Source organism: Hemicordylus capensis, chromosome 1 (genome assembly GCF_027244095.1).
Source record: "Hemicordylus capensis ecotype Gifberg chromosome 1, rHemCap1.1.pri, whole genome shotgun sequence".
In the NCBI taxonomy this organism is placed as follows: Eukaryota; Metazoa; Chordata; class Lepidosauria; order Squamata; family Cordylidae; genus Hemicordylus; species Hemicordylus capensis.
The window spans coordinates 398,593,639-398,618,706 of record NC_069657.1 but is presented as its reverse complement, the minus strand read 5'-3'; the positions used below and the strand labels follow the sequence as shown (position 1 = coordinate 398,618,706).

At 42.3% G+C, this 25,068-nt stretch overlaps 1 protein-coding gene across 2 annotated transcripts in view; it reads left to right on the top strand.

The window, feature by feature from the left end:
• The window catches only part of BTBD9 (BTB domain containing 9), a 247,791-nt gene that overhangs the window by 180,695 nt on the left and 42,028 nt on the right, over positions 1-25,068 (top strand). For both annotated transcript variants that reach the window (XM_053305173.1, XM_053305168.1), the window contains exon 9: positions 5,468-5,575. In XM_053305173.1, the coding sequence (XP_053161148.1) occupies positions 5,468-5,575 (108 nt within the window). The remainder of the gene's footprint in view (positions 1-5,467; positions 5,576-25,068) is intronic.

Below are 25,068 nucleotides of genomic sequence, written 5' to 3'. Positions count from 1 at the left end.
CACCTTTCCTATCCAGTTACATCTTGTCCGGTCAGATCTTCTCAAATGGCCCTTTTGTCGGTCCCTGATTTCCAAGAGGTTCGGGGTGCTAGGACCCGTGAAAGGGCCTTTTCAGTTGCTGGCCCACTTCTCTGGAACTCCCTTCCCCTTCAGATTCATTTAGCTCCTTCCTTATTGATTTTTAAATCTCTATTGAAGACTTTTCTGTTTCGCCAGGCTTTTACCCTTTAATTTAACTATTTGGTTTTTTTCTTTTTCTTAGTTGCTTTAGTTTTTAATTTAGAATGTAATTTTAATGCTGTCTTGCTCTGTATGCTTTTGTACACCACCCAGAGTCTTCAGAGTTAGCGGTATATTATGTTTCTAATAAATAAATGAATAAATAAATAAATTGCTGGTCACATGCTTGATCTGGTCCTACTCTGATCAGGGTGGTGTTCCATGGTGGGGACTCCTGTGATTTCCCCATTGACATGGACAGACTACCATCTGGTTAAGGTTGGACTTACAACCACGTCTTGCCTCTGCAGGGGTGAGGGCCTATTACGATGGTCTGCCCAAGAAGGTTATTGGATCCAATAGGATTCCAAGAAGGCTAGGAAGGATTTAGTTTTGGCTCTGCAAGTGATCTTGTTGATGCCCTGGTGGAGAATTGGAACAGCAAACTCACCAGGGCACTCCGAAGCATACTCTCTGACCTACTTCAAAACTGTCCTCTTGGTATATGAAATAACTGCCCGGAGGGGGGGGGGGGCTGAAGCTAGGTAGATGACTGAAGTGCAAGTGGAGAAAGACTACTCAAATCCAACAGATTACAACATAGAGCGCATTTGAAGATCTATGCTCAGGCGAGATGTGGCAAAGAAGTGATTCTTTTCTGCTTATATTGCATCTGCAAGCTCATGCCCAGTGGAGTTGTTCAAGGTTGTGAGAGGGCTAGTGCATGCCTCTCCTCCCTTGAATAAGAACTGGGAACCATCAATTATCCACTGTGACCTTAATGAGTTATTTGTGTAAAAGCTCTCATATTCAGGCCGACTTAGAGGCAGACCCACAGTTACTGCAGTATCTGATACAGAGGTGTCCAGCAACTCCTCTTATGTGGTTAGGTTGGATCAGTTTCACTTTGTGACTCCTGAGGATGTGAACAAGCTGCTTGGAACAGTGTGGTCTACCATCTGTTCTCTTGACCCTTGTTTGGCATGGCTTATACTATCAGGCAGGGGGCGTGTTTTAGAAGGCCGGGTAGGTATTATAAATACTTATCTGAGGGAGGGCAGGATGCCTCCTTCTTTTAAGGAGGCAATCATTAGAATTCAGGCTCTTCTGAAGAAGCCTGCATTGGATCCCTCAGAGCTGAGCAACTATAGGCCTGTCTCCAAGCTTTCGTGGCTGGGCAAGGTAATTGAGAAGGTGGTGGCCTTCCAGCTCCAGGCAATCTTGGAGGAAACTGATTATGTAGACCCATTTCAAACTGGCTTTCAGGTGGGCTATGGGGTGGAGACTGCCTTGGTTGGCCTGATGGATGATATCCAATTAGAAATTGACAGAAGGAGTGTAACTCTGTTGGTCCTTTTGGATCTATCGGCGGCTTTCAATACTATTGACCATTGTATCCTTCTGGAGCATCTGAAAGGATTGGGGTGGGAGGCACTGCTTTGCAGTGGTTATGGTCCTACCTCACAGGCAGATACCAGATGGTGTCCCTTGGAGACTGTAGTTCTTCAAAATCTCAACTTTCATATAGAAATTGAATAGATGATGATGAAGATTAATAATAAATAACATGGTGTCCCTCAGGGCTCCATATTATCTCTGATGTTATTTAACATCTGCATGAAACCGCTGGGAGAGATCATCAGGAGATTTGGTGCAGGTTATTATCAGTATGCTGATGATACCCAGATCTGTTTCTCCATGTTAACATCATTGGGAGAATGAATAACCTCCCTAGATGCCTGCCTGGAGAAGGTAATGGGCTGGATGAGGGATAACAAACTGAGACTGAATCCAGATAAGATGGAGGTACTGATTGTGCATGTCAGAACTCGGGAGACAATTTTGATCTGCCAGTTCTGGATGCAGTCACACTTCCCCAGAAAGAACAGGTACACTGTCTGGGAGTGCTTCTGGATCCAAATCTCTCCCTGTTGTCTCGAGTTGAGACTGTGGCCAGAGATGCTTTCTATCTGCATCGGCTAATACACTAGCTGCGTCCATTTCTTGAGATAAATGACCTCACAATAGTGATACATATGCTGATAACCTCAAGACTAGGCTAGTGCAGTGTGCTCTATGGGGGCCTTTGTATGTAGTCCAGAAACTGCACTTGGTACAGAATGTGGCAACTAGGTTGGTCTCTGGGTCATCTTGGAGAGACCATATTACTCCTATACTAAAAGAGCTACACTGGCTCCCAATAGAGAGGAGAGCTGGTCTTGTGGTAGCAAGCATGACTTGTGCCCTTTGCTAAGCAGGGTCTGCCCTGGTTGCATATGAATGGGAGACTAGAAATGTGAGTACTATAAGATATTCCCCTCAGGGGATGGAGCTGCTCTGGGAAGAGCATCAGAAGGTTCCAAGTTCCCTTCCTAGCTTCTTCAAGATAGGGCTGAGAGAGATTCCTGCCTGCAACCTTTGAAAAGCCTCTGCCAGTCTGTGAAGACAATACTGAGCTAGATAGACCAATGGTCTGACTCAGTATATGGCAGCTTCTTATGTTCCTAATAAGTTTCTGGGCAGAATGGAAGGTGCTGTTTATAACCTATAAAACCCTAACCCTGGTTATTTAAGAAAATATTTTCTTTGCCGTGAGCCCCACTGCCCCTTATGATCATCTGGAGAGGTTCATCTGCAGTTGCCACCGGCTCGTCTGGTGGCTGCTCAGGGACGGGCCTTCTCCTTTGCTGCCCCAAGGCTTTGGAACGCACTCCCTGCTGAAATAAGAGCTTCTCCATCTCTGACATCTCTTCATTCTCTTCATCATTTCCCATCTCTTTAAAAAGGCAGATGAGACACATTTGTTCACCCAGGGTTTTAATTAGATTTACAGTTTTTAACATTGTGTTACATTTTATATAATGTTAATATTGCCATGTTTTAATTTTGTTTTAATTTGTATCTTATTGTAAACTGCCCAGACCTAAGTTTTTGGTGGTGTGTGTGTATATATATGATGATGATTATCATCATCATCAACAACAACATAGAAACACAGTTGTTTTTCAGTTGCTTAGAAGACCATTTAAAGACCATGCATTTAAATTAAGTTTGATAAAGGTGGGACTAACATATGCACTATAGATTTAAGAGGAGGTTTGTTTATTAGCTATCGGATGGCTGATGTAAGCTATTGATGGATTTCCCCCCAGTATTTTTAAAAATGTTGTGTTGCTTACTAAGAGATAAGGAGAAAGAGAGAAGTCTAAATGGGGGAGAAATGCAAAGTGTGAATATTTGTTTAATGTACAACAATCCCTAGGGATTCATAGAAATCATTGAGTGTAATCACAATAGTTTATACATGTATCGTAATGTGTGTTAGCCCCTCTTTTTCCCAAAGAGAGACACCAAGTAATTTTAAAAACTGTTGTAATTGTGTGAATAACTAGTGTAAGCCTTCTACAAATGGTAGTGCAAAGCGCAAGCAACATGGAGCAATTTTACTCTTTCAGTAGCTGCCATCTGAGTCAATAAGCACAAGGCATAGTAGGCCTTTTAACTCTGGACCTGGTATAGTTGTAAATTTAAACCTTTAAGGAAAAGAAAAAAAGTTAAAAATGGCAATCAGCACAATGTAGCTTGCCATAATATGCATAATGCAGGCTTTCCAATTAGAACATTGCAATTTAAAACTTTCCTCGTAGGCTGATGAGAGAGCAATTATTTTAAGGCAAAATAAATGTAATCTTCTGACTCTGCTTCCTGTCATTTCTCGCTCCAAAAGCAAAGACAAAGCTTTTGAAAGCATATTTGTATCAAAACAGCAGCAAAGAGGGCAATTTGTTGTTGTAAAGTGAACTCTTTCTAATCAGTGGTATGCAGCCAGCCAAAGCATTTGTGTAAGATGCAAGCAAAATCACATCTGCTAATCATTTAAAAATATACCCCCCCCAAAAAAAACCCAGTTCATTGGTGCCAAAGAAAAACGTACATGAGCCTCAGACGGTGAAGGTAGTTATTTAATAGAACAACCCTTTTATATGATTTTGAGATGTGCTGGAGATGTAGTTCCATGTATAAAGGGTGGGGGGGGCTTGGCCCTCCAGCTGTGGTTCAACTAAAATCCATCACCCCTACTTTGTTCCACATCTGGTGGTGAAGTTTCTTTTGGGAGTGGTAGGCCTGCATCAGTTTCCTTTCAGTGTGAAATCTTCATATATATTCTCATGTAAAAAAGGATTGGCCTATGTAGTAGCAAGCCACCTAATGGCACAGCAGGGAAGTAACCTGCCTAGAAAGCAGGATGCTGTTGATTCGAATCCCCGCTTGTGTGTTCCCCAGAATATGAGAAACTCCTATATCGGGCAGCAGCGATACAGGAAGGTGCTGAAAGGCATAATCTCATAATGCCAGGAGTCAACACCGACTCAACAGCACAATCTTTCCTTTCCTTTATGTAGTAGCACATTTACCACTGAGAAAGGACATGTTGGGGTTTTGTGGAGTTTTATCCGCTTTCTGCTTTTCAGGCTGTACATTCTGCGTTGATCTGTGAAGCACTGACTTCCAGTTTGGCAAAGCAATCCTGTCCACACACCAGTTGAACTAGTTTAGTACATATATCGATTTGTACATAACTTAAGAATTGTATGGCTCTCATAGGAATTATCTAATTGTCTAACTTAAGAATTGTATGGATCTCATAGAAATTATCTTAATTGTCTAACTTAAGTATTGAATGGATTTCATAGAAATTATCTAATTGATGTTACATACAGATTGCTTTAAATATTCAAAATTGAGTAGTTTTTGGAAGCAAAACTTTCAGTAGTTTCTCAGAAATATATGAACGTCTTGATGTTGCCTTTTACCATGCCTAAAACCGCCTTCTCCTGAGACATGCCATTGATCCATCTAGGTTACTAATGTCTACACTGACAAGCAGTAGTCCTCCAGGATTTTTAGACACGGATCTTCCCTAGTCCTCCCTGGAGATGCCAGGACTGAACCTGGAACCTGCTACATGCAAAGCATGTGCTCTGTCATTTAGTTATGCCCCTTCTCCTAGGAAGCATATCCATATATCTATAATTCTACTCTTACCTGTATTTTTAAACCTAGGTCATAAATAAATAGATTTTCAAGAATCCTAAGAAAATAAATGTCTACGGGGAGTTCTGCTGATTTATAAGAGGCACATTCCAAAACTAGTGGTTAAGCTGCAAAAATAATAGAGGACAGTGTTATTTATACATTGTGTTGTTTAATAGTGACTGCTGAATTCTTGCTCTCTTTGATTATCCAGGCTACTTCTCTGGGATTGTGATGACAGGAGCTACAGCTATTATATCGAAGTTTCCACTAACCAGCAGCAGTGGACCATGGTGGCTGACAGAACAAAGGTTTCCTGCAAGTGAGTTCTCCTTAGTGTGCCACAACACTCTAATTTGAGGGATAGGAGCCCTGTAAATGAGTGACAATCAGAAACAACATGGGTGGGGGGAGGACCCTGGGAGGCAGCAAATTAATTATAGCAATAAATCAATAAAAATGAAAAGAAGCATTACTGATTATAGGGGACTAAGTAGGGATTTCCCTTGCCAGAACCAGATGATTTCCTAAGTTTAGGAAATTGCTTTTGCTGTGGTCGAAAGAAACTAAAAATTAGGAAGAATTATAGAAGAAATCCCAGGTTGCATACATTGATACTAGGGTACATCATAAGAAGAGTAGAGAGAGTGGAATGTTTTGGTGGGAAAATAGGGAATTCTCTATTGTTTGCTGTAGCAACGCACACATTAATGTGTGTACTTTCACAAACTGCCAACAACCTGCTGAATGTGAAGCTTTAATTGAGAGTTGTGTGTAACCCATTACTGTGTTGCCCCATATTTATACTACTTTAATATTTCATAAAATAAATGAATACATGACTTTATCAGAGAATCACTCTGATGGGCAATTCAGAATCAGTTTTGATGTTACATATAGAAGCATCCTTTGGAATGATTCTTCTGATGAATCCATCTTGAAAAGTGAATATTTAAATAAAAATGATTAAAAACAATTTACTTTTGCTGATGTTATCTTACACTGCTTATGTTGCTATGCAGTACATGTTTGGGGAATGGCATCTTCCTTCCCTCCAGTTCTCTAATTCTGCACTGAAGATCTAAATCCCTTGTTTTATGGCGTTAGTTTATAGTATGCGGAGCAATTGTGAAGTCCCAACTAGCTAGTTCACAACAAGAAAAATAAGACAAACTGAAGGTAGCAACAAACTTCAACAAACCTCTTTGATCAGTGAGCGTGGCAAAGAAAATAATGAGAAACCAAAGAAAAATAAATGAAATTCAGTCGACATGTCAGTCGAAATACATGGGACTGTATTTGATAGTCTAGCCAAGTGTAAAAACTCCTTTTCAAGTCTGCATATATGCTGCCTTTGGTTGGTTTAATAGTATTTAAATGTAGTATTTTGCGTGAATTAATAATTTAGTACTCAAAGCCTGAAGTGACAGGCTATTCCTAACTTCTCTTTTTATTCAGTCTCAAAAGGCTAAGGATGGGAGCAATGGTGTGTTTATTATCTTCACAGAGAAAGCTTGCTGTCCTCCTTAAATGGATGCCAATTAATGCATAGTGATTGTGTAATTGTCATTTTAAATGCTGCATATAGGCTAATTTTTTTCCTCCTTTTTGGCTACATTATGTTTTTCTCTGCACAGTGTGACAGTAATGAAATCGATTCATGTTCTGTTCCTTTTAAAGGGCAAACATTTCTGATAAGTTTGCTTTGATTTGTTAGGCTTGAACAATAGAAATATGTGCTTGTTAAAAGATTTTACGGGTGATGTGTCTAGAACTTGGATTAAAGGCTAAAGAAACTGGAGTTCAGTAGGGTTCAGACCACTGTTAATGGGTCCTCTATTTTGATAAGCATCAGTCTGAAACACTATGAACAAACAATCAGCAAAATTCATGTCAATGCAAATGTTTTAAGAAATTTTATTTTGCTCTGTTATGAAATGCATTCTATTACTTGTATATTGAACTTCTCAGTTGATTATTCAAACTATAGTCTTATTTAATTACAGATAATAAACCACTGCAAGATATGGGGTGTTCCTGGAGACAAACTCAGAACCAAGCTGATGTGACATGGGAGTTCCATGATCAGAACTCCCAATATCATTTTTAAAAAGCAGTTGAGGGAGAGGGTTTGAATTGGTACCATGGTGCAGCAGGGAGGTGTAACCGTCCGTTCCACCACACTGCAGCCCTAATCCAGAGTGCCCTCCCCAAATTACTATTAGTCTCAGAGGAGAAAACATATGACCATAAAACTGTGCATATACATTTCCCTCTCTGCAGCTTTGGGCCAGTAATTTGAATTTCGGGTACTGGGGAAGTGGTTAGACACCCCTCTCCCTGCACTGTAGCTCCTATCTAGATTCATTCTCTCTCTTTCTCTCTCTCACACCATACATGTAACTACTTCTTGGAAAAGGAGCCATATGGGAGTTTGTGACTCCATCTCCCCAGTAAATCTAATTTATCCTCCAGTTTCTCAACTGCTTTCAGTCACTCACTTAGAATGAAAGTTATTGTGTTTGCGTACCTTATGGCATATATTTCTTTAACAATTTGCCATGCAGAACTGCTATTTCTATCCAGTACTAGCATTGTATGGAAGACAAATCAAAGTTTCATGCTTCATGAATAATATCAAGGAACCCTATGTAGAGAACTGTAGTTTATTCATTGTGTGTAGCCATAGGTCACTGCCTCCAAATAAAATAATATAGGTACAGTCACCCATACTCAATCACATACAAATAAATACAGCAACCCATTCCACGAGATAAAAGGGTCTCCCTTACAATCCATTGCTATAGATTTCAAGTAATTAACCCATATTGTTTGGGCTGCCAATGCAAATGTAGCTGGGTCCAGGGGATTTACTTAAGAACATAATCTCAGCCCTGCTGGATCAGGCCCAAGGCTCATCTAGTCCAGCAACCTGTTTCACACAGTGGCCCACCAGATGTTGCTGGAAGCCTACAGGCAGGAGTTGAAGGCATGCCCTCTCTTGCACCACTTGGAGGGATTGGCCAACTTAGGCAAATCTGGAATCAGTTTGTGATGCTGGAAAGAATTAGAAAGAAAGTCATATCTGTGGCTAAGAATGCCATACATCAGAGCTGAAGGAAGGAATCTACCCACCCACTTTCCAAAGAGCAGCCACTCGTCCACTTCCTCCACGACTCCCATCCCATCCCTTCCTTTGCTCACCAGCTCCTTTTCCATGCTCCTCATTCTTTTTATGCCCCACTCATGCCGCCCCCATACAAAGCCCCCTTCCTACCCCTACACTCAGATCACAGTGGGAACAGCAGCATGCCACTGCCAAAGTTCAGACTGCAAAGCACTGGGTGAACAAGCCCCACCCACCCGTGAGTGAGTGAGCGAGTGAGAAAGCAGGAGCAAAGAAAACACAAAGCTCTCTGCTGCAGCTAATGGAAAAGATCTTGCACTCACTCTCCCTTTGCATATTAAACAATGGACCTGAGAGTTAGGAATGGCTAATCAGATAAAAGAGGCTGATTTGGTTAAATCATAGCAAACAAAGCACCAGGAGCCATTCTGACTGGTCAGCCCTCTTTGCCCCACAGCAGGGAAGAGGCAGCATTAGAGACTGAGTGCTCCAAGGGTGCGGGGGTGGGTGGGTGGGTGGAGAAGCACAGTGAGATTTTTCCCTGGCTGCTGCAAGAATCAGTGAGGCTAAGCTGCTCGGGCAAAGGGGGCAGGCTGCTAAGGCAAATGGTGGGAGCAGACTGTGGGAAGCTCCCAAAGTCCCATGCCCAAGGGACAACCATCCCCCCCACTCCATTGTCCCTATACTGCTGAGGCCCATGCTTCTTTCTCTTCTTCTCTAGGTTCCTCTGTCTATCCCACCCCTCTTTAGGATGAACACAGCTGTCAGTGAAAGTCTACCTCTTTGGCAACTCAGCCAATCCTTGCAGATGATTTATTTCTCTTATTTTATTATGCGTATTGTATGTTGTATGAGATACTGTATAAAGGAAACATATGGAGAATTGAGCAGTGAAATACAGTGCTTTCTTAAGGAAGAAATAAGAGATACAACTGTCACTGAGTGTCCATGGCAATGACTCTTTTATTCTCTAAAATCTGTGGAATTTATGATTAAGAACTGTAAGGGAGGTAGCAAAGAGAAATAGGGTTTATTTTGTGCAATAATTGTGCTAGACATACTGGCCATCTTCCACAGGGTTAGGAAGATGGAGCAAAAGCTTATCCCTCGTAGAGAGACTGCTATAGAACTCAACCAGAGGCTTGTCCTGAAGCTGAGCATGTGTGGATTGGGTGAGGGAGCAATTATCACTGCATTCTCTTTCCTCCAAAAGTACTTTTTGGCTTCCAGAAATATGTCCCCAAGGATCACATGGCCTCAAGAACACATTTCTGAAAGCCAAAAAGTACTTTTGAAGGCAGGAGAGAGCAGTGAAAATCACTCCTTGTCCACACACACTTGACTGCAGGACAAGCCTTTGGCTGAGCACTGCAGCAGTTTCTTTTGTGAGATAGCAGCTCTTGCTCACCCTCCTAACCCTGTAGAACATGTCAGCCATTAAAAATTTAACTGTCTTGTTGCTGGAAGAGTACTCAAAATAGTGTACAAAAACTGTGTTTTTCCCCTGTTAAATGAGCATAACACCTTCCTGCAGGCATTAATGTTTCTTATTCTGTCTCTTTTCCAAGTAGAGAACTACACTAACTTTTATTCGCAAGTGATAAGACTATGAAGCCTATCTGAGCATGCTCCTTTTAACTAAAAAACTGTGTATATGAACTTAAATTCTCAAATGCTGTGTTTTGGAGAATTTTGTTTCCTTTCTTGGGATAGCTTCAACATGACTTGAAAAGACGTCATATTTATTGAGATAAAAGAAATGTCTTCTGCCTCTCAGTGCTCAAAAGAGAAAGTAATAGGTTCTTTCAAAGATCTCTAATGAATGGCAGCATTATTTCTTAATACCATTCAAGGCTATGTTTATTTCACTAATTCTTGAAATTACCTCAGCCAGATGGGCCCTAAGAACAGAAGACCACAAGGAACACCACAATTTCTTTGATAGAGTAAAGCAAGATTTCAATAAATTAGAATAATTTAGTATGTTCATGTAGACTATAATAGATAATGTTCGATTTGTGTTTAATGTTGGGGAGTTTATACTTGTGTTTATCAATAGCATGTGTGCTACAAATGTTGTTCAATATTTTGAGTTGAGAAGGAGTAGTACATGAATAATCTTTGACTAAAATCCAAGCTTTAAAAAATTGTTGCATTTGTAGTGAAATCACTGTCTTCATTCTTAAATTGGTTTAGCTTTTTAAAATTTTGGTTTTTCCTTGTAGGGTGTGCATCAGCCCAATTACTTTTATGATAAAAATGTCAACTCTCAAATTACTGTGTTTAACTTTCTGTAAGAGATTATATTTTAAGCGCAAGCTAGTGTTCTCTTTTTGCATAGTTAGCTGTAAGCCCTAATAAGAATGGAAGTGACTAAAGAGGTTTTTTCACCGGATGTATTTCACTCTTCTCCATAGAGCCACAAAGCTTAACAATAAAGGATGGAAAAGGTTATTGCCTTAATTAGTTCATAAAATCTATAGTATCTTGCTGTACAAATGCATTCTCTCTTCTTTTGTACTTTTTTGCTTTTCCGGTGGAAAGAAGCTATTAAAATAATAGAGTTTTATAATTTTTTTATTATTTGAAAATTGGTAAGTTTCTTCATCTCGTAGCTGTTGGCTGGTATTCACTTGAACATACTCTAGATTAGTACATATTTGTTTTTACATGCACAAGACCAGCTAGAACTGTTAATTTTGTGCTACTTGTAATATCATATAAATCATGAGAGATGTAAAGGTGCTTTCATCATAAGCCACGGGTGGCATCCAGAAAATCATGTGGATAATTTTACATACTTGGGTGCTTTGGACATGTATTTCTAAAACTGGAGCAATAGTCTTCCATGCCATATGCCAAATCCATTTTTTAAACTGATGGGAAATACAAAAAGAACCTGTATTATGGCTTGGGAGTCTGTTCCTACAAGGGAAAAATGGTTATTTAAAATCTTACCAGGCTTTTGCAAGACCTAGGGCATGCCTGAAATAGCTCTTTGGATCCTGGCCTGATGCTTGTTTGGACTTCCTGTGGATTATCTGCTGTTTGCTGCCATATGCTGCTATACAATTGAAGTTCAGCTGTTGATTTGGCACAAGGTGGTCCTGTACTCAAAACTGAAATTGTCTTGAGGGGATTTTTTTGAATCAGAATCACAATTAGTAGGAATAATTTCTTCTATTTCTCAAGTGTCTAATACATAATCTTAAAATATTTGGGATTTTCCCTGTAGTGATTTTTTCTTCTATGTTTCATAGGCCTTTGACACTGTTTGGGTAGATTTATTTACACCTTTGAAATTGAGTTCTAGTTGGGGGAGGTATGTGTAAAGTGTGTGTAAAAAGTTCAGATATCATGTAAATTATGTTAAGCTCAGATTAAGGCTCAAAAAATAAACAAGAAATGTGCTGATTAAAAGTCAGATTGCTAAGGATGACTCATTAAAATGCATACAAAAACTGAGAGAATGTAGTATATATTGAGAGGCTATGACATGCAGTAATAGGGATGTGCACAAAATGGATTCTGCATTTTGATTTCAAGCTCAAAATCTTATGTCACAACATGTTACAGCAGTTGAACCGGTTGTTTCGACAGGAGAAAACTCAAAAGCAATGTGCATGGAATGGGATTTGTGTTCCGTTCTGAGCTCGGAATACTTCAAGTGTTCCAAGTGCCATTTTGGAGGGTTGTTTTTTCCTCTCTGACTGGTTTTGGCACTGCCTTCCGGTTGGCTTACTCCTTGCTTCTTGGTTGGCTTGTAATCATACAAATATAAATAAATAAAATAAAGCAGTCAGGAAGATGGGGAAAGGCCTCCAAAATGGTGCTCGGAATACTTGAAATGTTCCGACTTGGAACAGGGTCATTCTTTCCTGAGCTCAAAACGGATGCTTCATTTGAAGGGCATTCTGTTTGGAGCTCAAAACGGCCCATTGTGAGTCAGAATGTGTTGAGCTCAAAACTTTCTACACATCCCTAGTTTCTAATTGGCCATAGGGGAACAGTGGGGGAACTCGAAACACCCTATTGTTCCCCGTAGTAGCTCCTAGTGGGTTGTGTGGCAAGGCATGGTGGGTGCTACGTACCACCCAACCCACAAAAGAAATGGGCAAGCAGGCAATTTTAAACAAATGTTTACCCTTTCCCCCAAACTGCCCATAGGATCCTATGGGGGTTTGGGGGAAAGATTAAATCCCTACTTTGGTGTCCCTAAGAGCTACCCATGAGGAGTAATGCACACATTGCAATGCAAACATGTTTTGCATTGCTGTTTGCAATGCATTTTGCAACCCCGCCTTGAGCACACAGTAAAAGGGAATCTGTCTCTCCAGACACAGAACACACATTTCAAACACAGTTGAAAAGTTATCCAAAAAGATCACCGATCCAGAATCCAGTGCCAGCCACAGTGCCTGCGTTGCAGTAAAATCATTGGCACAAGTCTCTCTCTCACACACAGTTATGACTCCTTACTTCCTAGCATTGCAAGAGCTGCCACAGCAGTACCCTTAGCAGCAAGCAGAGCCATAAGCTCAACTAGAGCAACTTCAGCCACATTTTGACCTTGCAGTGCAGATTGCAGAACAGACTAAAGCACAGGTTAGTCTCAAGGCCAGATATGGAGCTCGTCACAGCAATCACCAAGAAATATTACATGTGCATGTGCATGCACACACTCACATACCTGCCACTGTCCCTGACACATGGGTCAGGGCACCAGTCCATCTCATCATGGGCCATACTGGATTAGGCCAAAGGCCTATCAGGTCCAGCATCCTGTTTCACACAGTGGCCCACCAGATGCCTCTGAGAACCCCACAGGCAAGTGGTGAGGGCATGCCCTCTCTCCTGTTGTTGCTCCCCTGCAACTGGTATTTAGAGGCATCTTGCCTCTGAGGCTGGAGGTGGCCTGTAGCCTCCGGACTAGTAGCCATTGAAGGACCTATCTTCCATGAATTTGTCTAAGCCCCTTTTAAAGCCAGCCAAGCTAGTGAGCCAGTATGGTGTAGTGGTTAGAGTGCTGGACTAGGACCGGGGATACCAGAGTTCAAATCCCCATTCAGCCATGATACTAGCTGGGTAACTCTGGGCCAGTCACTTCTCTCTCAGCCTAACCTTCTTCACAGGGTTTTTGTGAGGAGAAATTACACGCTGGGCTCCGTGGAGGAAAAGCGGGATATAAAATGTAATTAATAAATGAATGAATGTCCATCACATCCTGTGGTAGTTTTCTATAGATTAATTATAGCAATAGCAATAGCACTTACATTTATATACCGCTCTATAGCCGGAGCTCTCTAAGCGGTTTACAATGATTTAGCATATTGCCCCCAACATTCTGGGTACTCATTTTACCGACCTCGGAAGGATGGAAGGCTGAGTCAACCTTGAGCCCCTGGTCAGGATCGAACTTGTAACCTTCTGGTTACAGGGCAGCAGTTTTACCACTGCGCCACCAGGGGCTCTATTATGCATGTACTTCCTTTTGTTGGTCCTAAATTTCCTGGTCTTCAGTTTCATGGAATGACCCCTGGTTTTAGTGTTGTGAGAGAGGGAGAAAAAATTTCCTCTGTCCACTTTCTCTATTCAATACATGATTTTAGACACCTTGATCACATCTCCCCTTAGTCAGTTCTTTTCTAAACTAAAAAGTCCCAGATGCTGTAGCCTTGCCTCATAAGGAAAGTGCTCCAAACCCCTGATCATCTTGCTCCAGTCCCCCTTTCTGCACCTTTTCCAGTTCTGCAATGTCCTCCTTAAGGTATGGTGACCAGAACTGCATGCAGTACTCCAAATGTGGCCGCACCATAGATTTGTATAAAGGCATTATAATATTAGCTTTTTTATTTTCAATCCCCTTCCTAATGATCTCTAGCATGGAATTTGTCTTTTTCACAGCAGCCACACACTGAGTCGACACTTTCAGCGAGCTGTCCACCCCCACCCCAACCCCAAGATCTCTCTCCTGGTCAGTCCCTTACAGCTCAGACCCGTCAGTGTGCCTGTGAAGTTGGGGTTTTTTGCCCTAATATGAATCACTTTAGGAACTTAGGAAGCTGCCGTATATCTAGTCAGACCATTGGTCTATCTCGTTCAGTATTATCTACACAGACAGGCAGCGGCTTCTCCAAGGTTACAGGCAGGAATCTCTCTCAGCTCTATCTTGGAGGTGCCAGGGAAGGAACTTGGAATCTAGATACCCTTCCCAGAGCGACTCCATCCCCTAAGTGGAATATCTTAACAGTGCTCACATGTGGACCCCCATTCAAATGCAACCAGGATGGACTCTGCTTAGCTAGGGGGACAAATCATGCTTGCTACCACAAGACCAACTCTCCTCTCTAAACTCTAAACTTTAAACTTGCTTACATTTAACTGCATTTGCCATTTTGTCACCCACTGAAAGGCATCCACTCATACTGCGTGGGAGATGGCAATGGTAAACCCCTCCTATATTCTACCAAAGACAACCACAGGGCTCTGTGGTCTCCAGGAGTCGACACAGTTTGTGAAAGGTTTTGTATTTTGAAATACAAAAAGGAATTTGTAATTTTATAAAGCAAGACACCCTTGTCTCCAGATCAAACCAACTTGCTTTTTTGTTTGATTTAATGATTATTTTTGCTACTAAATATCATCTGTAGAAAATTAAAAGAACCCCAAAAATGCAGTTGAAACATCCATCGAAAAGGGTAATTGATGCTTTTACGTTTGCAACATTAGCTGATCTCTCTGAAAAATGTTGTCTACAGCCTTTTATCTTCTGTTTGTCCCTTTTGATATTTATAAATGTTAAGCAATGGAAATTATGGGGCTTGTGAAGCTGAATACCCATAGTGGAGTCCCAAATGTTAAAATGTTTTTTCTAAGAGGTGTAATACCTGCATTTAGTATGTCTGGATTTAGCACCTTTTCTCAGCGTTTATAGCCACTTTAAAAGGAACTGTCATAGTAGAGGTTGCATGAGAGTCTAAGTGCATACAGCTTCCTAGTCTAGCTGTAAATTACTAAACTGCATAACTTAGACTAGAGGCATGAATTCTTATATAAGTATAAATCAATAAAGGTATGCGGGGCTATTAGGGCATTGGATGATCAACATTCAAGTGTGTTTAAAGCTGTAAAAGAAATAGCGTATTATATGGCATTTTCAAGGTACATTGTAAGGTCATGTAGTTTATTAAAGTGTATTAAGACACATGTTTGGAGAAAGGAGTAATTTTTAAAAAAATACTGGAGCATAATATTTTTAAAGGGCCTGTTCAGTCATTGCTTTAAAAATAATTTTCATGGCCTCCTTGAAAATGGGTGCATTTCTGGAACTGGATGTTAATTGGGGAATATTAAATGGAGAATTATGTTGTAAACATAATACTGAGTACTGTGATCTCAGTTCTTGAGGAAAACATCACGTGCAATGTTTTGGAGGTTTGCATTGTTACATCTTTCTTGGACTCCTTGACAGTGGATGTAAAAGAGTTCAAATTTGAAATGTAGAATTGTATTGTGTTCATGCATGCCAACTTCCATTTTGAGAACTCAGTCTTCAGAGGAGAACTCTCATTACAGGGGTTTGGGCATCTCTCCCCCACCCCGCTTTTAAAAATTGATTCAGCAATTGAGCTATTAACATCTCCCCTCAGCTTAGGCATTCTGCTTCTTATTTTTTGGCTGACTTTGGACCATTTTTTTGGACCTAGCTATATCTGCTCCCTAAGGGTTTTAAACGCTGTGCAACTTGTACTGTAAGAGCACTATGCTCTCCTTGGATGGACATTCTGATTGCCTCATCTACTTGGGAGACTTTAACAACATCAGTGTCTGTAAGGTCTGTCTGTGTCTGTATGAAAATATCCTTTGCCCGGGGATGCCAAGAATGAACCCACCATCACCGCCGAAAACCTCGACACCTAGCCTGTCGGTGGCCATGTCTTCTGACTCTGTTGCTTTTAAGAAGCCTATGGAGGGAGGGTGAGAGCGATCGCATAAGCATAAATATGAACACCATCTTTCCTTGTTATTATTTATTTATTTTATTAATCAAATTTGTACACTGCCACAAACTTTCATCTCTGGGCGGTTATCATCTCTGGGCAGAACCCCACCAAAAAAAGGGACAAGCACGCTCCCTCGGCGACATCGGCTGCACCGACTTTGGTGCTGGCTAGGTCGCATTCGACACCAGGCTCAGCATAAATAGTGTAGACTGTGTATATTTACCTGACTACCATATCTGTGGTGCACCTCACCGCGCTTCCAATGCGTCCATTCCTGGTGGCTGCTTCTAAGGCTGCTTGGTTGACCCCAGTAACGTCTACTCTCCCTTTTAAAAAGATGGAGAACCTATATTGGGTCCAGGAGGCCTCCTGCCCTTTTCTTTTCAAGCATCCAGCCCCGAATTCTCTAGTAGTGGACTCTGCGCTGCAGACCAAGTCTCCTCAGAAACATTCAGCCCCTGTAGATAAAGAAGATTGTAAACTGGACTCCAAAGCACGGAGGTTTTACTCCTTGGGATGTCTTTCCCTCAAGGTAGCAAACTACTTGGCCTGCATGGCCAAATACCAGCAATCACTATGGCACGACATGAAAGATGAGGTTAGTGCTTTACCTGAGCCCTTTAAGGGCAAGTTCCTATCTATTCTTTCTTTGTCGGCAGACCTTACTAGACAGCAGTTAAGCACAACTAAGCACCTGACCGAAACAGAGTTGAAAGTGCTAGCTGGATCCATCATACTCTGTCGCCATGCCTGACTCCGGTCTACACCTCTGGAACCAGGTATGAAGGAAAAGATTGAAAATCTTCTATTTGACAGTGAGGGATTGTTCTCAAAGGACACTGATGACAAAATGGAAAAACTTAAGAAGTCACACTATACTAAGACCTCCACGCAGTCCCAGTCATCTTCTTATCAGAGGTATCATCCTGCTTACAAACAGAAGTATCAGCCTCGGGCTTCCCAAGATAGGGACAGTTACCATCGAGGATCCAGACCATGTTCCAGATGCCCCTTCCATCAAGGACAGAAGGGCCAACTAACATCCAAGTCTCAGGAACAACCAAAGCAGTTTTAATGTCTTGGACCTGGAAGTATCTCTCCCTGTTTCTTCAACTAGCATCTGTCTCGCCTCCTTCCTGACATCAAGTGACATCAGACGCCTGGGTCTCATGCATAGTGGCCAGCAGATATGCTATCGAATTTGACTCCCTACCCACCCATGTGGGCATAAAATACACCCACTCAGCTCCTGTCCTTAAAGAAGAGGTTTCTTCACTGCTCCAAAAGGATGCCATAGAACCAGTTCTGCCTTCTTCAGTGCACACTGGATTCTATTCCAGATACTTCCAGGTCTCTAAGCATGATGGTGGGATCCACCCCATTCTAGACTTGTAAGAGCTGAACAGGTTTGTCCAGACCTCCAAGTTTCACATGATTTCCCTACAGTCAATACTGCCACTGCTGTGGGAGGAGGAGTGGTTTGCGTCCTTAGACCTGAAGGACGCTTACTTCCACATCTCTATATGACCTCGCCACTGCCAGTTCTTGTGCTTTTGCCTGGGCACTCAGGCCTACCAGTACAAAGTGCTCCCGTTTGGCCTCTGTACTGCTCCTAGAGTTTTCACTAAGTGCATGGTGGCTGTCATTGCCTATCTTTGCATTCAAGGTGTCTCTGTTTTTCCCTTGCTGGATGACTGGCTTTTTATGGCAGGGGAGAGGTCGACTCTGCTATTAAATCTTCAGCTTACTCTCTCTCTCTCTCTCTCTCTCTCCCCCCCCCTCCTGGAAGATCTGGGGCTCAGTGTCAATCAGAAGAAATCGGTCCTGACCCCCCAACACGCCATCTAGTATATTGGTGCAACCCTGGTTGCACCAATAGTATATTGGTGCAAGCCGGCAAGAAGCATGCGTATTTACCTGCAAAACACGTTCATACCATTTTCCTCCATGGTGGCTGCCTTCCAGTCAACGGGCCTGTTCCATCCAGTGCCTGTTGGGTCTGATGGCCTCATGCACGACAACTGTGGTGAACACATGCTTGCAGATGGGGGAATTTCAGCTCTGGCTGCTGTTTGTCTTTCAGCCCAATCTGGACAGTCAAAACAAATGGTTAGTTGCCCCAGATAGTGTCCTGCAAAACTTGCTCTGGTGGTCGCTGCCTGACACCCTGTCACAAGGGTTCCCCTTTCAAATGCTGAACCCTACTGTGTCAGCCACTACCGATTCTTCCATGCAGGGATGGGGTGTTCACTGTGGTTCTCTAAGGATGCGGGGCCTGTGGAACTTCCAGCAATGGGAACACCATATTAATTTTTTAGAGAGCCTAGCTGTTTTCATTGCTTTCAAGGCATTTTTGCCCGTCATTCGGGTCAAGGTGGTTCAGGTCCATATTGATAATACTACAGCTATTGTCTACCTGAACCATCAAGTGGGCACTGTGTTGAGGTTTCTGAATACCCTCACCCTACAACTGTGGGACTGGTGCCTGCATTATGATATCCTTCCCATGGCCATTGATATCAAAGAGGAGGATAACATCTTGGCCGACTCCCTTAGCCGGGATGTCTCCTTTTCTACTCTCCATGAGTGGGAGCTAAACAATGCTGTCCTGCTGGATGTTTTTGACTCATGGGGTGCCCCCGCTGTTGACTTGTTTGCCACTATGCAAAATGCAAATTATTCTCTGTTCTGTTCTAGAGCAGGCATCGGCCAGAACTCCCTAGGGGATGCCTTCCAGCTGCAGTAGCAGGACAGGCAATATTATCTTTCCCCCCCCCTCCCATTGTTATCCAGGGTGGTGGGGAAGATTCTTCAAGAGCACACACAGTGCGTCCTATTCTGTCCTTGGTGGCCCCGGCAACCATGGTTTCCGGCACTTCTTTGGCTCTGCAAGGGGTTTTACCTTCACCTTCCATCACAACGAGATCTCCTCACGAGAGATGGAGGCCAGGTCTTCCACCACGCTCTTCAGAACCTCGCACTGACAGCATGGAGGCTGAACTTCTAGTGAAACCTTGCTGAATGAGAGAAAGGCCTCTACGAGGAGAGGAGAGCTGGTCTTGTGGTATCAAGCATGACTTGTCCCCTTAGCTAAGCAGGGTCTGCCCTGGTTCCATATGTATGGGAGACTTGATTTGTGAGCACTGTAAGATATTCCCCTCAGGATGGAACCACTCTGGGAAGAGCAGAAGTTTTGAGGTTCCCTCCCTGGCATCTCCAAGACAGGGCTGAGAGAGACTCCTGCCTGCAACCTTGGTGAAGCCACTGCCAGTCTGGGTAGACAATACTGAGCTAAATGGACCTATGGACTGATTCAGTATATGGCAGCTACCTATGTTCCCATGAGGAACTACATGTGCAAGTGGAAGTGTTTCACATCCTACTCTTCCTCGAAGGGCTTCAACTCACTCGAGGCCTCAATCCGTCAAATCTCACCTATCTCAAAGGGCTGGGACTCTCGAACACTTCCTTTAAGGTTCACCTTGCCGCCATCTCAGCTCGCCACCAGGGCTGGGATGGCAAGTCAGTCTTCGTCCATCCTGACTCTAAATGCTTTCTAAAGGGATTTATCAACCTGTATACCCGGTTCGGGCACCCATTGAACCTTGGAGCCTCGCGCTTACAGAGGCCCCCTTTCTCTGAGCCATTGTTGTCATCTTCCATGAGACTACTGTGCCTGAAGATCGCCTTCCTAGTTGCCATCACATCAGCTAGGTAGGTTAGTTAACCCGCTGCTCTGAGGGAGGATTCCTCTTACCCTAAGTTTTATCCATATAGGGTCATCCTCCATCCAGATACTAACTTTTGTCCTAAAGTTGTGTCAGATTTTCATATCAACCAGGACATTGTGCTACCTATGGTTTTTTGTGACCATCTGCATCCCTCAAATGTTCCGTGCACTCCTTAGACGTTCGCAGGTGTCTCCTTTACTTCCTGGATCACACAAAGGCATTCAGGCTTTCAAACAAACTGTTCATCTCCTACCCGGGATCTACTAAAGGCTTTTCCATTTCGAGACAGAGACTGCCCTACTGGCTTGTACAACTGTTTTTCTTTTGTTATAAGAAGCAAGGAGTTCAGGCACCCTCCAAGATCAGGGCGCATTCCACTAGATCCATGGCTACCTCAGCTGCCCACATGTCGGGCATCGTGTAAAGGACCTTTGTAGGGCTGCCATGTGGTCCTTGGACCTGCCATTTGTCCAACACTATGCTGTGGACTTGCGGTTTGCTTCAGAGGCCAATTTTAGTTGGGCGGTCTTAAAGAAAATACTGTAATTGCTAGCACCTTATACGGGAGCTAGTCACTCACCCAGTTGTGAGGGACCATGAATCCCTACAAGATAAACTGGTTGCTTATCTGTAACTTATGATTTCTGTGGGTATCCATGGTCACTCACAACACCTGCCTGGCCGTCCCCTCTGCTAGCTTATTTTCTGGAATGAGCTGTTTACGTACCTGTGCTACTGTGACGTTTGCTGTCTTCTACCTCTGGATGTCATCAGTCTCTTCACAGCGGCCAATTAAGGAACCAAAGAGGGAGGCACTCTACAGCTGGTTCTATAGGAACCCTTTGAAGGCTCCTCTATCACTTCGTCTTAAAGGACCAGAGTGCCTAAACGGAGCGAAAGATACTTCCGCAGGCCTACTGAGCAGGCGCAGAAGACCCAATTGTGAGTGAGCATGGATCCTCACAGAGATCATAAGTTACAGGTAAGCAACCTGTTTTTCTTCTCATTCACAGATAACCATTTCAGATCTGAATATTAGAAAATAAACTGAATATGTCCAGCAATTGTAATCTGGAGTCCCATGCTATTATTATACAAATAAACATTAACCATATCAAAAATCTGATTATTTGTTTATTATTTGACATATTTCTATTCTGTACAGCTTGGTTTGCAATATGGCCTGGTCTAGCCTAAGATTACAAAGTTCAGTGGAAATATTGTGTCTAGATGAAGAGGGCTGGTGCAGTGTGTTGCTCCACTGATGCAGAGAACTCTTGATCAATTACTCTGTCTGGGTTCTTGCAGGGCTGAGGAAAGGTCAAATAGTTTTGGGAATGCCTCAAGCAATGTCCTGTGAGAATCCAGCGGTAACTGCCTGGGCCCAGAAATCTGGAGAACAGGTTTTTAAAAACTCAAATTAAGTGGTGGCAGCTGTAGCTGCCAGCTGCAGACAGAAAGTCTGATAGATCTGCACAACTTTGGCCCTCCAGTTCTTTTTGAATGACAACTCCATCATCCCTGACTATTGGCCCCTGTGACTGGGGATGATGGGAATTGTAGTCAAAAACAGCTGGAGGGCCAAAGTTGTGCAGCCCTGGTTTAAGGCTAATCTGGCTCCACCCCTTTCCACTCTGAACACTATTTATTTATTTGATTTGATTGTCACAGTGAAGTCCTAACTCTAGTTCTGTGCAGGCATTATGCCTGTCATGCACTTACTCATGGTGGTGGGAAACAAGAGCATTGGCTAGACCTGCTTGCACAGTGATGTACCCCTGCTGAGCAAAGAGGCACCTTTTAAAGTGACAGAGCTCTTATATTAAGCAGGGGGAGAGCAACTGTCCCTATCCAATCCCTTTCCAGCATCCTTCCAGTGTCTGTTGCTGGCATCTACCTTGCGTTTCTTTTTCTGTTGTGAGCCCTTTGGGATAAGGACCCATATTATTTATTTATCATTTATTTTTCTAAGGGGTGTACTAGTAAAAGATGTACTCTCTGCTCATGTCTGTATTCAGTGCTTGCCAGGAGAGGAACATTCTGGATGCAGGGCAAGTTTCACCTTGCTATTTAGAACTCTAACCACCCAGAGCTTTCAAGTCCTTGCCTGTTTGCCTCCACCACAGGTATACTGTACATGGCAGACCATTTCCTTGTGTTCAACACTTGTCTGTAAAGATGAATGTTGAATGCAGGAGAATTTCTGCATGGGGCTTTTGTCACTACTTAGCACACAGATCAAGGCCCCACAGGGAAGGCCTTTTACCAATCAATCAGCCACCACCTATCTGGGAATTTCAAGCCTTTCATTAGCAGTGCCTGGAGATAGATCCAAGAAACAAATTCAGAGTGCAGGGATAGAAGACATCTAATAGCTCTCCTTCCTTAGTGCCATTAGGACCTATTACTGTATATTTTATTTTATTTATTTATTCATCAAACTTATATATCTCCCAAACTTTCATCTCTGGGCAGTTAATGTAAAACAATTAAAACACATATAAAAGTTAAAACAAATCAACAGTTTAAAATCAACCATAAAATTAAAACAGACAATTTTTAAAAGCTGAGACAGTTTGGGCGAAAAGATGGGATTTCAGGTGTTGTTTAAATCTATCTATCTATCTTAATAGGAGATAGAAAGAGATCAAGCAATGTAGCAGAATGATTATCACTGCTTTGGAGGAGACTTTTCATTTTCATATGGACCAATCAGAGGGGCCTATCTTTCATCCTCTGAAAGCTCCTCAGTCCAAGAATTGGCACTGCCCTGATCATGGCATGATGCCATTGCTGAACAGGTTACCCACTTCTCCAGTAGAGGATCTTGCTTGTATTACACATTGTATAGATTCTAAACAACTATTAAAGAAGTCTGTAGATCTTGAAATGTTACCACCATCTAAAGTATATGCTAGTTGTTGAGCAAAGCTAGTACCAGATATGGTGTCCTAAGAGATCTCAGTCAGTATTTTCAGATTACAAATTTTGATTTGGGAAAGCAGATATACAATGTCTTATCCTGGAAAAACTAAAAGAAAAACAGGAGGAATTTTGATTGGAGCAGAGCACTTTTTGTCTCAAAATATTTAATGACAGCTCATTAAATTATTATTCAGTTTTGTAATAATGCCCTTGTTTGATCTTTAAGAGACATCCACAGCTGCATTTTACTAATATATGCATCTGATAGGAATGCATTCCTAGGTTGTGGTATCTTTCCACTCAAGGGAGTTAGAATGCAAATCCAGTAATAAGCTTCACAAAACAATAATCTAGAGATTTTACCTTCCAGTTTATTGGGAAGGATGTTCAAATTTGTTTGTGGTGGTAACACTTGCATAAGTTCTATATGTAGATAAACATATAATAATTGCCTTATTGGCAGAAATTGTTCTAAGCCTAGATTTCTATTCAAAATCTATACCTGAAAGTGTACACCTGAAACAACTACACTTTGCAGTTCTCAGTAACAAAGGAAGGAATTAAATTACAACTCTTTACAAACTTTTAGGCAGGCAACCAGACATAGGTCAATGCATTCCATGCTAGATTGCGTTCTGTTACTCGGTATTTGTTCTAATTAGTATATTAATTGCACTTTTGATTTTGGAAAATCAGTGCTTCAATAAACTATTTATATGTAACTTCTGAGGCTTTGTTACCATCATCTGTCAGGCAAAATTCAGTAAAACCTCCACAATATTAAACTATTGATTCACTCTAAGTAAGTTTTTACCAGTACAAATTAAATACATGAATCATAGAAATCAGAGAAGTAAAGGAATTATTAGGTCTTCCGTTTCTTTCCCTGTGGGGTTACTTTTAGATTATTCCATACAGTATATTTCCTAGAGTTATATTGTCAGTCCAGTTTCATATGTCTCAGACAATATAGTTTCCACTACTTCCCATGGGAAACTGTTCCATAATTTAAAAGATATCTGTCATTAGTAGATTTTTCTTCTCATTGCAATTCACTGTTTTCCTTTGCATTTCCAGCAGTCCCTCTTCTCTTTTGAATTTCCCACACTTTTGAAATATTGAACTTAAATACAGTGATCCCATGCCAGAGGCGTAACTAGGGAAAATGGCGCCCGGGGCAAGCACTGAAATGGCGCCCCCCGCGTCCCCCTGCGCCACAACATACTACATTATATTTAGGTTTTTCCTCACAAGCGGCCGCCGCCAAGCCAGGCCACTGACTGGCCGCCAGGCGCCAGCAAAGCAATGGGGGGGGCGCGGGTGGCGCGGAAGGGACCGCTCGTGGGGGATGGGCTGCCGACGCGCTCCCTTGACTGCTGCAGCGCTGCTGCACTGAGCAGGAAACATTTGTATTAACAAAAAATTTTTTAAAAAATTTAAAAAAATATTTTGTCATGTCGGCGCCCCCCATGTGACCAGAAAAGATGGCGCCTGGGGCACGTGCCCCCCCTGCCCCCCTATAGTTACGCCTCTGTCCCATGCCAACCACTAGGGTTCCATTCTGGCAAAACCTCACCGTTGGCAAATTTGCAGTTGGCAAGGCGTTGAAGTCTATGGGAAACAGGGGGCTAGGGGAACCATGACCAGAAAAAGACCTAAAAATAAAGGAAACAATACAAAGCAATTGCTAAAAAATCACAAAAATCATGTAATATCACCAAGAGTCACCAAGAAGAATGAGCAGTCAAACCTCTGGAAATTTTTTGAACACCCTCCCCCACCCCTGCAATAAGAAACCACTCAAAGGCATTTTAAATTGGCAAGCAACAGCAAGGTCAGCAAGGGTCACCAAGAAGAATGAGCAGATCTTAGCTCTGAACCCCACAAAATCACTAAAAAATAAACCTCGCCAACTTCGGACACTCGGGTATGGCAAGACCGGTCACAATTTCCCATTCGCATATACTCAAAACCATGGTTGGTAAAACCATGGTTGGCAAGGGATGACTGTACATTCATCCTATTCCTC